The 12,326-nt window shown below is 58.8% G+C and overlaps 3 protein-coding genes across 3 annotated transcripts; all 3 read left to right on the forward strand.

The window, feature by feature from the left end:
* Positions 1 to 276: 276 nt before the first annotated feature.
* On the forward strand, positions 277 to 2,097 carry LAMTOR2 (late endosomal/lysosomal adaptor, MAPK and MTOR activator 2). Its single transcript, XM_083879127.1, has 4 exons — positions 277 to 372; positions 1,227 to 1,389; positions 1,505 to 1,594; positions 1,868 to 2,097. The coding sequence occupies exons 1-4, from the start codon at positions 305 to 307 to the stop codon at positions 1,922 to 1,924; spliced, it is 378 nt and encodes a 125-aa protein (XP_083735253.1). The 5' UTR covers positions 277 to 304; the 3' UTR covers positions 1,925 to 2,097.
* A 574-nt stretch (positions 2,098 to 2,671) lies between these two features.
* Positions 2,672 to 6,498, forward strand: LOC310919542 (ras-related protein Rab-25-like). Its single transcript, XM_083878916.1, has 5 exons — positions 2,672 to 3,119; positions 4,024 to 4,219; positions 4,339 to 4,532; positions 4,694 to 4,774; positions 5,547 to 6,498. The coding sequence occupies exons 1-5, from the start codon at positions 2,687 to 2,689 to the stop codon at positions 5,675 to 5,677; spliced, it is 1,035 nt and encodes a 344-aa protein (XP_083735042.1). The 5' UTR covers positions 2,672 to 2,686; the 3' UTR covers positions 5,678 to 6,498.
* A 496-nt stretch (positions 6,499 to 6,994) lies between these two features.
* LOC310919543 (ras-related protein Rab-11A-like) lies at positions 6,995 to 11,614 on the forward strand. The gene is made up of 5 exons (XM_083878917.1): positions 6,995 to 7,090; positions 8,619 to 8,814; positions 8,890 to 9,083; positions 9,170 to 9,250; positions 9,469 to 11,614. Exons 1-5 carry the CDS (start codon positions 7,051 to 7,053, stop codon positions 9,606 to 9,608), a joined length of 651 nt encoding a protein of 216 aa, XP_083735043.1. The 5' UTR covers positions 6,995 to 7,050; the 3' UTR covers positions 9,609 to 11,614.
* Positions 11,615 to 12,326: the final 712 nt, after the last annotated feature.

Consider the following 12,326-nt stretch of genomic DNA (forward strand, 5'->3'; position numbering starts at 1 on the left):
TGGGGAAGGCAGAGCGGGGAGAGGATCCTGCGCGCAGGGCCCCACCGGTGCCTCCAACGACGCCCCCCCTTCAACCCTCCCCATCCCCGATCCCCGCGGTCGCCGAGGGCCCACGCCTGCCCCGTGCTCCCTTCTGCTGTCGAGGTCTCTCTGGAGTCCCGGCGACCCCGGGCCCCCCCGCCACGGGGACACGGGCAGGGCCCTGCCGGGACTACAGCCCCCGGGATGCTCCGAGCCCGGCGCGGTCTCGTGACGGCCCCGCCCGCCTCGGCCCCACCCCCGCCCCGCGATCCCGGCGGTGGCCATGCTGCGGCCCAAGGCCCTGACGCAGGTGCTCAGCCAGGCCAACACCGGCGGCGTCCAGAGCACGCTGTGAGTGCGGGGAGCGGGCGGGGGGCGGCCTTCCCCGAGCGGGCCCGGCGGGCACCGGGCGGTCCCTGATGCGGGGTGACGCCACTGCGGGGAATGCTTTCCCTGCCCGGGGATGTTTTCCTTGTACTTAGCCCGGCTGATACTACCCCTGTCCATGCCCCAGGGGGTGCTGCCCCTGCCCAGAGATGCTGCCTACCATTCCCCCGTCCCTGCCTCTGCCCTTGCTCCTGTCCCAGCCCTTGCTCCTGCCCCAGATCCTGGCCCTTCTCCTGCTTATGTCCCTGCACCTGCCTCGGGCATGCTGCCCCTGTCCCTGCCCCAGGGATGCTGCCTGCCCAAGGATGCTGCCTGCCTTTCCCCTGCCCCCAGCCCCTGCTCCTGCCCCTGCCTGGGGATGCTCCTTGCCCTTGCTCCTGCCCCTGCCCAGGGATGCTCCCTGTCCCTGCCTGCAGAAGGCAAGGGGCCCTTCCAGGGGCAGGCTGGGATTGTGCAGTGTGTGGGGCTGGGGCCTTGCACCATTCCTGATATCCAGTGCTGGGATGTCTCATGCACAGTGCAAAGGCTATGCTCAGAGCTGGGGCCATGCACAGTGTTTGTCCCCCAGGCTCATGCCCAGCCTGTGGCAGATCCCACTGCTTCAACAGACAGAGCCACCAGGCCCTGCACTGCCCGGGCCTGGGGCCACTGCTGAGCTTTCTGGCTTTGAAGCCCCTCTAGACCCTGCCAAACCCCTGCAGAGTGGCAGTGTCTTGGGAGCAGTGCTTGGGACTGGATGAGCGGGTTTGCTCTACCCCTGGTACTGAAAAAGGGTCTGGTGTTAGAGGCATCAGTTTGCCCTGCTGTGTCCTTCCCAGGCTGCTGAACAACGAGGGGTCCCTGCTTGCCTACTCGGGCTATGGGGACACTGATGCCAGGGTCACTGCGGCCATTGCCAGCAACATCTGGGTGGCCTACGACAAGAATGGGCACCAGGCATTCAATGAGGACAACCTCAAATTTATCCTCATGGACTGTATGGTATGTGGGGCTGGGGCCTGCCCTGCCCTCCTTGGGGACCTGGCTGTGGTGCCAGGACTGTGCTGGGAGTCCAGGCCAACCTGGGGTGCAACAGGTGCTGTTTCTTCCTGGGCAGGAGGGGCGAGTGGCCATCACACGGGTGGCAAACCTGCTGCTCTGCATGTACGCCAAGGAGACAGTCGGATTTGGGATGCTGAAGGCCAAGGTAATGCTGGTTGGGAGGTGCCCAGGTGGTTTGCAGGGCTGCATTCCTGCTTTGGTATGGAAAAGAGCTCTTGAAGAGGATTGGGATGGAAGGGCTGGAGGAAGCTGCTGTGCTTGGGACACGCTTTTGCACCTCCCCCGTGCCTGCCCAGGGACCGCATCACACCTTTTTAAGGTTCTAAACTGAAATATAAATGACAATAAGCAAATGGGCAGTGGGTACACAGGTTGCAAAACCCACCTGAGCATGGCTCATGCCATTCTCTGCTTGCAGGCACAGGCGCTAGTCCAGTACCTGGAGGAGCCGCTCACACAGGTGGCCGCATCATGAGCATGCAGTGGAGGGCTCTGCAGTGCCACTGGGCTCCGACACCATCACCGTCACCAGCGTGGGTTGGGTGTGAGTGGCCCCATGGGCATCCTGGAGCTCTGGTGTGGTCTTAAAAATAAGGTGGAAGGAATATAAAAGCTGGGGGGAATAAAAGTGTGTTTGATGCTTGTGTCCATTGTGTCTGTTGTTGGCTTGTGTCCATTGCATCTGTTGTTGGGGGAGCTGAGGGGGTAACACAGCCTGGCTGGGTTGCAGGTGCCCATTGCAGAAGTTGCAAGGGGCTGTTGTCAAAGGAGAGGGGTTACAACAGCTCTGCACAGCCCTGCTGGTCACACTGGGATAGCTGGGAGTGGCGGGGGCTCCATCCCATCCCAATTTCCCTGGCTTTCACACGATGGCAGCAGAGTCGAGGGAACATTCACAGCGGCGGGAGCCGGGCTGAGCACGGGTTCTGCTCCTGGCACAAGTGCCCTCGCTGCCGTCCCACCCCACAGTGCCCTGCTCTGCCCATGCTGTCTCGGTCTGCCTTTGCTGCCATCGCACCACACGTTTCCCTGCTCTGTCCATGCTGCCCCAGTCTGCCATCGCTGCCTGCGATACCATCGCACCCCTCCCCTCCCCACGCTGCTCACAGTGCCCTCCCTGCCCATGCCGTCTTCCCTGTGCACGCCGGCCGTGTTGCCTTCACTGTCCTGTGCGCCCTGCTCCAGCCTGGCCACGCTGCCTTCACACCCCACGGTGCCCTCGCATACCTCCCTGCCTATGTTGCCCATACTGTTCATGCTGTTCGCGCTGCCTCAGCCTGCCCTGCATTCAGGATCAGGCCCTGGCTCCTCCTCCAGCCATCCCGTGACGGTCCCAGGGGTGACACTACCTGCCCAACCTGCGCTGCGACACCCAGTCCCACCCCTTGAGTCAACCGGGAGCGTTGTTGCCATCTCGGCCGCTCTCGCCTCCGCTGCCCCAGACCTTCCGCTCTCCCGTGGACCCCCTTCGGTGCCGCTCCCTCCCCAACAGAGGGTAACCTTTAGTCGCTCTGTCTCCTCCCTCGGCGCCTCCGGGAGCCCGGCCCACCTCGCCGTCTGCTCGAGGGTTGGCAGCGGGAAGGAGGAAACCCGGGGCGGCCCTGCAAGGGCAGGCGGCAGTCGGGGCGACATGGCCAGCCCCGAGGAGGACTATAACTTTGTCTTCAAGGGTGAGTCTTGCGCTCGATGCGACCCTCCACTTCCCCAAAAGGAGTGGAGCAGAAAGCCAGGAGCTGCGGGGAGGGAACGAGGGTGCCCGTTCCCCAGAGCGGCTGTGTCCCGAGCTGGGACGTTGTTGACTATCCCTGCAGCTGTGATAGGAACCGGGAACGACGGAGGGTCAGGGAACTGGGGAACAGGCACCGACCACTGACAGCAGCGAGGCCAGGGCTGCTGAGCAGTGCCAGGGTCCCCAGAGACCCGGAGAGATCCACACTCACCTCAAGGCTGCGGGTGTGCAGTGCCAAGCAAATTACTGTTGCGAGATGGGGCTGAAAAAGCTGGGACTGAGTGTGTGAGACATAAATGCCACGAGAGCCTGTAACCTCCGAGAGCAGTGGGCATTGAAAAGTCATTTGCTGTGGTGACCTGGGCAGTGGCATGTGCGAAGAACATAGGGGTCAAACCTGAGCTGGAGAAATGAGGGCAATCTCACACCTCCCTTGCTGAGCTCCTTGGGTCCACCTGATCTCTGCCAGGTACTGGTGGCTGGACTCTGCTGGAACTCAGTGCTCCCTTTGGGCATGTGGAGACAGGCTCTGGCGTGCCACCCATCCTGGGTGCCCACTGCAGCAGGGTGACCCAGGGCTCATCAACATCCTTGCTCTGCTCCTGCTGCTCAGATCCCGATAGCCATGAACCCCCTGAACTACTCTGGGGCTGCACCAGCACTAGGGAGCGCAGCTGGCTCCCACAGGGCCCCTGTTTGCTGAAGGAGCAACCACACTAGGGTTCAAACCCACACAGCTGCCCAGCCTCTGCGATCCGTTTGGGGTCATTGGACAGCAAGCGATGCCCATGCAACCAGTGCTGGTAGCTGGGGCAGTCCAGTGGGATTTCTCCTTCCTTCCACAGTTGTCCTGATCGGGGAGTCTGGAGTGGGAAAAACAAACCTGCTCTCTCGTTTTACCCGCAATGAGTTCAACCATGACAGCCGCACCACCATTGGCGTGGAGTTCTCCACACGCACAATCCTGGTGGGAGACGCCGTGGTGAAGGCTCAGATCTGGGACACTGCTGGACTGGAGCGGTACCGCGCCATCACTTCAGCGTAAGGATGGGAGGCCTGAAGTCCATGCTTCTCCTGGGGCTTGGGTTCAGCCGTGTGGGTGAGGATGCTGAGGGTACGGTGGATCTGGAGCATGGAATGATGATGGGGTTCTGTCACAGGTATTACCGTGGGGCTGTGGGTGCCCTGGTTGTGTTTGATATCACCAAGCACCAGACATACGATGTGGTGGACCGCTGGCTGAAGGAGCTGTACGACCATGCTGAGGCCAGCATTGTTGTCATGCTGGTGGGGAACAAGACTGACCTCGCACAGGCTCGAGAGGTGCCCATGGAAGAGGCGAAAATGTTTGCAGGTACAGGCTGGCACCCCACCATAGGGCTGGGGGCTTAAGAACCTCCCCAAAAGCGTGGACCTGCACCAGTGCAGGCACCTGAACATCTCTAAAGGTGCTCCAGATTGGGGCCATGTCCTCACTGGGGTCTGCATCATCTCAAGAGGCTCCTCTTCTTGCAGACAACAATGGGCTGCTGTTTGTTGAGACCTCAGCACTGGACTCCACCAATGTTGAGGAAGCATTTGAGACGATCCTGAAAGGTACAGGCACTGGTGCCGTGGTGCAGCAAGGTCCCAGGGCATTGTGGAGTCCCTTTCCCAAGGATGCAGAGCTGGGCAGATGATGTGCAGCACTTCTCTCCCTGCTCCACTTGAGCTGTTTTGGGCTGGTTTCATGAGATCTTTTGGTGGTGTCTTTCTGGCTGCTTTGGCTTTCAGCCTTTGGTGCTGGGCGTTTCACTCCCCACACCTGAAGCTTTGTTCTCATGGCCTCTGGGAATCCCTGAAGCCCCAGGGGCTGCTTCTCCCCCATAATCTCCAGTCTCCTTCCTGTTGTCCTGGGCTCATGACTTGGTGTCTCCAGCATCCTGCCAAACCGGCCATGGGGACCTGGGGGGCCAGGGATGGAGTCTAAGAGCAACTCTCCAGGAATGGCAGCCAGCAGCATCTGGGCAGTGAGGTGTGCCATGCTATGCTGAGCCATGCCAAACCATGTGGTGATATTCCATGCCATGCTGTGCAGTGCTGTGCTGAACCACCCTGGCCCAGTGAGGTAGCAGCCCCAGCACAGGGTAAAGCACTAATCCCAGGTTGAGCAAGCGGAAATTGCCCAAGCACAGGGTGTTCCCCAAGCACGTAGAGATGCAACCTGTGAGAGCTGCTCCCTTGTTACCCCTCAAGTCACCCCTCTGCTGCATAGAGGGGAAGGAGAGCCACTGGCATGCCAAGCTGTGGGAGAGCAGTGGGGGCTGCAGGCTTGAAGCTGTCCCTGCATCCCCAGGGGGCCTTGGCTGACATACTTCCTCTTTGGCAGAAATCTTCTACAAAGTGCAGAAGCAGAAGCAGAGGAGCAGCCAAAGCAACACGGTGTCACTTGCCAACGAGAACCCTGCAAGCCTGGCCCCAGTGCAGGAGGAGAGGCGCCCGTGCTGCGTGCCCCTCTGAGCCCGCCAAGTACCCCGGGAAGTCCCCAGGGAACCCCACAGCCCTGGGACACACCAGTGGCCACCAGCACAGGCTGTTGTCACCCTACCTGCACTGCCACCCCTGTCCTGGTGCAGTGGGGACCAGCAGCCTGGACAAGAGCCAAATTCTGCCATAAACAGTGAGAAGCCCCAGCTCCAGGAGCTCTTCTCTCTCGGTTTCATTTTTGCTGAGCCCTGATTCGCATCACCACTGTCACGCACCGTATCAGCCCTTCTGGAGCTGCAGGGCAAAAGGACCAGGGACACCCCTGAGGCACTTCTGGGGAAGAAGCCAAGAGGTTCTGGGCAGGATCATACCAGCAACAGGAGCCTTTCTGGTTGCCTCTGGCCCTGAGGTTTCTCCAGTAGGGCCACTCTGTGCTGTGCACTGAGGATGTGGCTGACCAAAAGGTATCTGTCCCACCAGGGACTGCTCTGGAGTTGAGCCAAGCCCTATGGTGTGAAGTGGCAGCACTCAGCCTTTGGCTGTCTCATCCCTAGATATCTGTCCCATCCCTAGACATGGGGCACATGTGGCAGAAGGACCAAGCAAAGGTGCCTACTGTCTGCATGGCAGGACAGGGCTTGGCGCAGGGCCCAGTGCCATGGGGCCGGGAGCAGCTCTGTGTCCAGCAGGGGCGTGACACAATCATTAAAGGACTTGTGAAATGCAGGTTTACTGAGCTGGAATTCCTGCGTGTTTGTGGTCGACGCCCTGGATCTCCACCTTTATAATGTGCTGAAGATCATGGCCTCCAAAGCAGCCCAGCTGGATGCCATGTCGCCCCTGTGCCCCCTCCTACCCCAATATCATGGCCCTCCTGCACTCCCTCCCACCCTGAAGCTAGGCGCGTCCTGCACCCTCTCCCACCCTAAAGCCATGGTCCCCCTGTGCCTCCTCCTCATGCAGCCTTTCCCAGTTTAGGTCCTCTGTTCGAACTTTATCAGTTCGAACGATGACGAAGCCTCTGTTATCTGAAACCCCTTGGAAACGGGATAATTCCTGATGGATTCTCTGTGTCTTCATTTGCTTTCCCTTTGCACCACGCCAGACGTGCCAGCCCAGCTCCACGTCACACCCACGGCTCTGCGTGGAACGTGTGGCCAGCACTGTCCCCATCAGGAGCACACACAGGTAGTGGCCTGTCCCTGCCGCCATGCAGCATCCCTGCCCCCTTACCTGGCCTAGGTGAACACACCTGAGTGCTGACGGGCGGCCCCGGCCGCCAATGGGTGTGGAGCAGGAAAGGCTGTGGCCACCAATGGGTGGCGGGGGACAGCCCCTGCTAGGGCTGGATAAGGCCCGGAAATCCCAGTTGGCTCGGTGGGAGTGGGGCTGTGGTGCTGGGCGAGATGCGGGGCAAGGAGGATGAGTACGATTATCTCTTCAAAGGTGGGTCTGCTGCCCGGCCTGCGCTGGCCATGCCTGCAATGAGCGTGCCTGTGCCCGGCCTCAGCCTGCTGCCGTCCGGGCCGGCTCCACGCAGCACCCTCGGCGTGGAACTGGGATCTGAGGCTCGTACTGGGATATAACACTCAGTTCTCAGGACGAGGCGGGAGGGGGGGGCTTCTTGTGGTGCTCCACCGTGCTGGGAAGGAGGGTGGATACTGGTGAGGCTGGGATGGAAGTGTTACTGTGGTCGGAGGGTTTGCTAGAGCTGGTCTGATGGTTTGTGGTCTCGATGCTCATTACAGCAGCACTTTGCTGCTGCGGGAGTCGGCTGGAGGCCACAGCGTCAAGGAGCGGTGGCTGTGGCGATGGCCGTGGCGATGGCAGGGTGCTGATGCCAGGGGTAGAGTGGGGAAGGCTGGTCCGTGGGACTCTGTGGGTGCCGTGTTGGCCCCTGAGCACCCGTGGGTGCTCTGCTCTGTCGCACTGGGTGAGGGGAGCACATCTGAGAGCTAAGTAATCAACCCCAGGAGAGAAAGCCGTGCTGGTCCCCAGCTGCAGTGGAAGGAGAGGATCCAGGGATTTGGGCTTGTCCTTTCTAGTGCTGGTCATGCTCTGACTACTGCTATGCACGGGGCGGGTGGGGGACAGGGGCAGGCCCTTGGAGACACTACCTTGGCGTTTCTGCCTGTGGGAGCCCAGCATCCCCGTGAAGCATCCCCATCCCTGTGCATGCCAGGCTTCCCTGCAGTCTGCTGTGGCCAAAGCGGGTGCTGGGGAAGCAAAGGGACATCTTGGCAATGCCACAGCTTCCTGAGCCATAAAATCCAGGGTGTGAGCTCACCAGTGGGTGGCTGTGAGTCAGCCTACCCACACAGGCCTGCCCGCAAGGCCCCAAGTAATTCTAGCCACCGACACGACGTAATTCCAGCCAGCAACATGCTGGTAGCCCCTGGTTCCTTGCATACCTCCCCTGGCTGCTGCCCAGGAAAATCTTCCTCCCTGGAGTTAGTCAGGGACCTGGTGTGGGGGAAACTGCTGCTGAGTGGTGCCTCGAGTACAATGAGGGAGGAGCTCTCTCAGCTGCTTTGTTCTGCACTTCTCTCCTGGTGCTGTGCCAGCTGTGTGGCTCTGAGGGGCCCTCAGCACATGGTCCTCCTGTGTCTGTCCATCCCCTGTCATCCTACAGGAGCCAGGGCTGGGAGCAGTTCACATAGATTCTTCATTCCCCTCTTGGATCTCATGGTGGTCTCTAAAATTCTAGAGAACTCAGTTTTCAATGCAAGGGCAGCTCATCCTTTCCAAAGCCAGAGCAAAGTCAAGGGGTATTTATAGGCAGCAGTGATGCTGCTGGGAGGAGTAGAGGTGGCTGGTCCTGCTCTGCTTCACCCCTTACCAGTCAGTTTCTCATGGATGAGATGGGGTCTGGGTGAGGGGAGGCACCTGGGGAAATTCCCATCCGTGGCAGGCTGTGGGGTGGGTGGCTTTCCTGGGTGGCTGGGGGAACTGACACTGTATTTGTGCCCCCCAGTTGTGCTCATCGGGGACTCAGGGGTGGGGAAGAGCAACCTGCTTTCGCGCTTCACCCGCAATGAGTTCAACCTGGAGAGCAAGAGTACCATTGGGGTGGAGTTTGCGACAAGGAGCATCCAGGTGGACAACAAGACAGTGAAGGCTCAGATCTGGGATACAGCCGGGCAGGAGCGGTACCGGGCCATCACCTCAGCGTGAGTTTCCTTGCTCTCAACCTGTGGCCTTTGCCTGGGGCCCTGCTGTGACCCTGTCCCCTCACTATCCCCCAGGTACTACCGGGGGGCAGTGGGAGCTCTGCTCGTCTATGACATTGCCAAGTACCTGACATATGAGAATGCAGAGCGCTGGCTGAAGGAACTGCAGGACCATGCTGACGCCAACATTGTCATCATGCTAGTGGGCAATAAGAGTGACCTGCGACACCTGCGGGCTGTACCCACCGATGAGGCCAGGAGCTTTGCAGGTATCTTCTCCCATTCTGTCCGGTCCCGTCCCATCCCATCTGGCTGGAGTTCATGGCACTCACCTGAGCTCACATTGTTCTTGCAGAGAAGAATGGGCTGTCCTTCCTTGAGACATCTGCTCTGGATTCCACCAATGTGGAGACAGCTTTCCACAACATCCTTTCAGGTAAGGGGCAACCAGAAGAGGGAGGGACAGGGATAGAGATGGCTTTGGACATTGTGTCTTCTCAGGACACTGCTGGGGGCCTGGTTGGAATCCTGCTCCCCTGGATGGGGAGAGGTGGGCATTTGCATCCCTGGAGCTATATTTTTGTGGAGGGAGCAGATCCCCTACTGAAATACTTACCTAAACAATTTTTTCACTTCTCCTCTCTCTGCTGGCAGAGATCTACCGCATCGTGTCCCAGAGGCAGATCACTGGGCAGCCGGAGCCAGAGTTTGGCCCCTCCACCACCATTGAGCCCATCCGGGTGCTGCCCACGCAGCAGGAGGGCCGGCAGGCACCTTGTTGCCAGAACATCTGAGCCCCTGGGGTGCCCCCACCTTGACCCCCCCCACCACACAGCACATGGTGGCATCATGCCTCACCTTCCACCTCTGCCCACCACAGCTCCCTGAGTAGTGCAGGCTGGTGGCTGCTTTTGTGTGCACCATGATCCTGCCTGTATGCTTCTCCGCCTGTGTTTATGTAGGACCAACAAATAGCGGGGGGTTGTCTCCCCTCTCTCCCCAAGGTTGGGGGCATGCCATCCCCTGTGTCCCTGCTCCCTTTAGCCCTGCAGGCGTAGTTGCTGGGTGACTGGGTGGCACTGAACAAGCCCAAACATGGTGAGTCCCTGTTTGGTGATGCCCTGTGTGCAGCCCCATGGGATGGGTGTGGAGGGGGACACTGGGTGCATCCTTCTCCTGCCTGGTGAAACCAGCAGTGATGTGGCTGGTTGTGCCCAGCCTGGTCCCTGCGGCACTGAGAGCTGGGATTGCCTCTGGGTGCTGCTGGGGCCATCCAGGATGGGTTGTGGGGGGTGACACTGTTTTTGCATTGTGAGCCCCTCCCTGTGGCATGACCCCAGCAAAGGGAAAAGCTGTGACTCTTCCATGGAAAAAGATGGGAGCAGAGGCTGGGGGGCCTTGGCCAAGGAGGGGTCAAGGGGGGACCAGGGATTTGGAGGGCTGAGGGCGAGGGCAGGGATGAGGTGCTTAGGCTGGGCACATTGTCCTTCTGCACAGCTCTCTGTGTGGGAGCCAGTGTCAGCACTGAGGACCCCTTGGCTCCAGCTGCAAGGACCCCCTGGCATGGCTTGGCCCTTCCCTTCTTGAGTGTGTGGCCACTGTGGCTGGTGGCTGCATGGCCCAGCCTGGGGACATGCCATCACTGGATGGAGCGTCTACTATGTCAGTGACTGCCTTGGGGACAGCGGCCACTCGCCAGGGTAGGCATCATCCGAGATGTTGAGACAGATTGTGCTGAGTCCTGTGCTGCTATCAGGGGTGGTTGGCAGGTGTCAGTCAAGAGAGGTGCAGGTGGGAAACCCTGCACTGTTGAGCCAGTACTGGGAGTGTGGCCCCTGTCACAGTGTGGGGTTTTGGAGGATCTCTTTCTCTCCAGAGCTGCCCCCAGTCTCTGCATCTCACTTGGTTGTACCAGTAGGATCTGGGATAGGGTTCCCCCTTGGAGCATGATTTCTCAGTGAAATGGAAATTGAGGCAAAATCCCCAAATAAAGCTGCTGTTGAAGCCTTTTCTAACTCTGCCAGGTCCTTCCTTCAGGCAAGAGCAGTGCCAGCCCTACATGGGGCAGCTGGGAAGTATCCACAGGTAATGAAGGGTGAGGAGGAGGGTTGGGAGGAAGGTATGATTGTAGCCTGGGCAAGGTAGTGTCCTGCTGGGAGGCCAGAGGGGAGACCTTGAAATCAGGATTAGAAGAACAGGTGGGATCCTGCTGCTGGCACAGGGGCAGTGCAGGGATGCACAAACGGGGCACAGAAGCGACCACACCTTATGGGTGCCCCTTTTTATCCACCCACTGTGCAACCACCCCAGCCCTGGCAGCACCTTAACCTTGACTCCAGGCCCCTGGCACTGTGTCCCTACACCATGGCACTGCCCCCTCCTGAGGCAGCCTCATCCCTGAGCTGGCCAGACCCATCCTCTGTCTGGGTCTGACTACAGCTGGGGGCCATCCCCAGGTGAATGGTGGCCACTGCCCCACAGGCTGTACTTCGCCTCATGCCCACCTCAGCTGGCAAAGCCCTGGCAACATGGAGACCAGCTGGAGCTGTCAAGCATCACCTCCTCCCACACCATCTGCCCACACCAAAACACGGTGCCAAGAGGTGATGTCAGCCCCACCGGCTGGAGAGGTGGGCACGCGGGTGATGGATGCTGCTCCACAAAGGGACAAAGCTGAGCCACATGTCTCTTGGGCCTCCCTGCCACTGGACATGCCATCAGCCAGGCTCTGGCATGGACACACAGGATGATGAGTTCATTTAGACTCATGGAGACACTCTTGGCCAGGCAACTCAGTTTTGTTCTATGCTTTCCAGTTTTCGGATGTTTTCTGCTGGGATGAAGAAGTGGGAAGGGTGAAATGTGGCACGGGGTGGCTCATGGACATGGGACCTGCTAGCACCAACACTGGGAGAAGCAGCTGCCTTAGGAGGCTTATCATCTCACAACTGCTTTAATTAACCCCAAGAAGTGCTGCCAAAAGCCTGGGACTAGTGGGAGACACAGGAGAGGTGGCAGACGGAGGTCCAGCCCCACTGCCCTGGAACTCAGCCCAGCAGCGCCTTGTTTCCAGCCACTGCTCCTGGCCCTTCCTGAGCTGTGAACAGACACAAACCAAGAGCAGATACCAGGTTTCTTAAGTAATAATACTTTAATAAAATTAAGTTCTTAATGTAATTTAGCACATTTAATACATTAACCCTTTCCCTTCTTTGTTTTCTACAAGTTGTGCAACATCATTATTTTAATTTTATTTTATTTTAATTTTTTTCCTTCTCCCATTATACTATATGCCTCAAAACTCAGACAACAAGCCTAACTCTACTTCTATGTTCGGTTACATCTCTCTCTCAGGCCTTTATTTTTGCGTAACGCCAGAGAGATGAAAATACCTGGATGGAACATGTGATCGGTTTCCAATAGTAACAATCCTGACTACAGGTTCCCTATGATGTTAAAAGAAAAGAGGAGAAAAAAAAAAAAAAAAAGCTAACACAAAATAATAGGGAATG

Source organism: Zosterops lateralis (genome assembly GCF_965231275.1).
Source record: "Zosterops lateralis genome assembly, chromosome: 27".
Lineage (NCBI taxonomy): Eukaryota > Metazoa > Chordata > Aves > Passeriformes > Zosteropidae > Zosterops > Zosterops lateralis.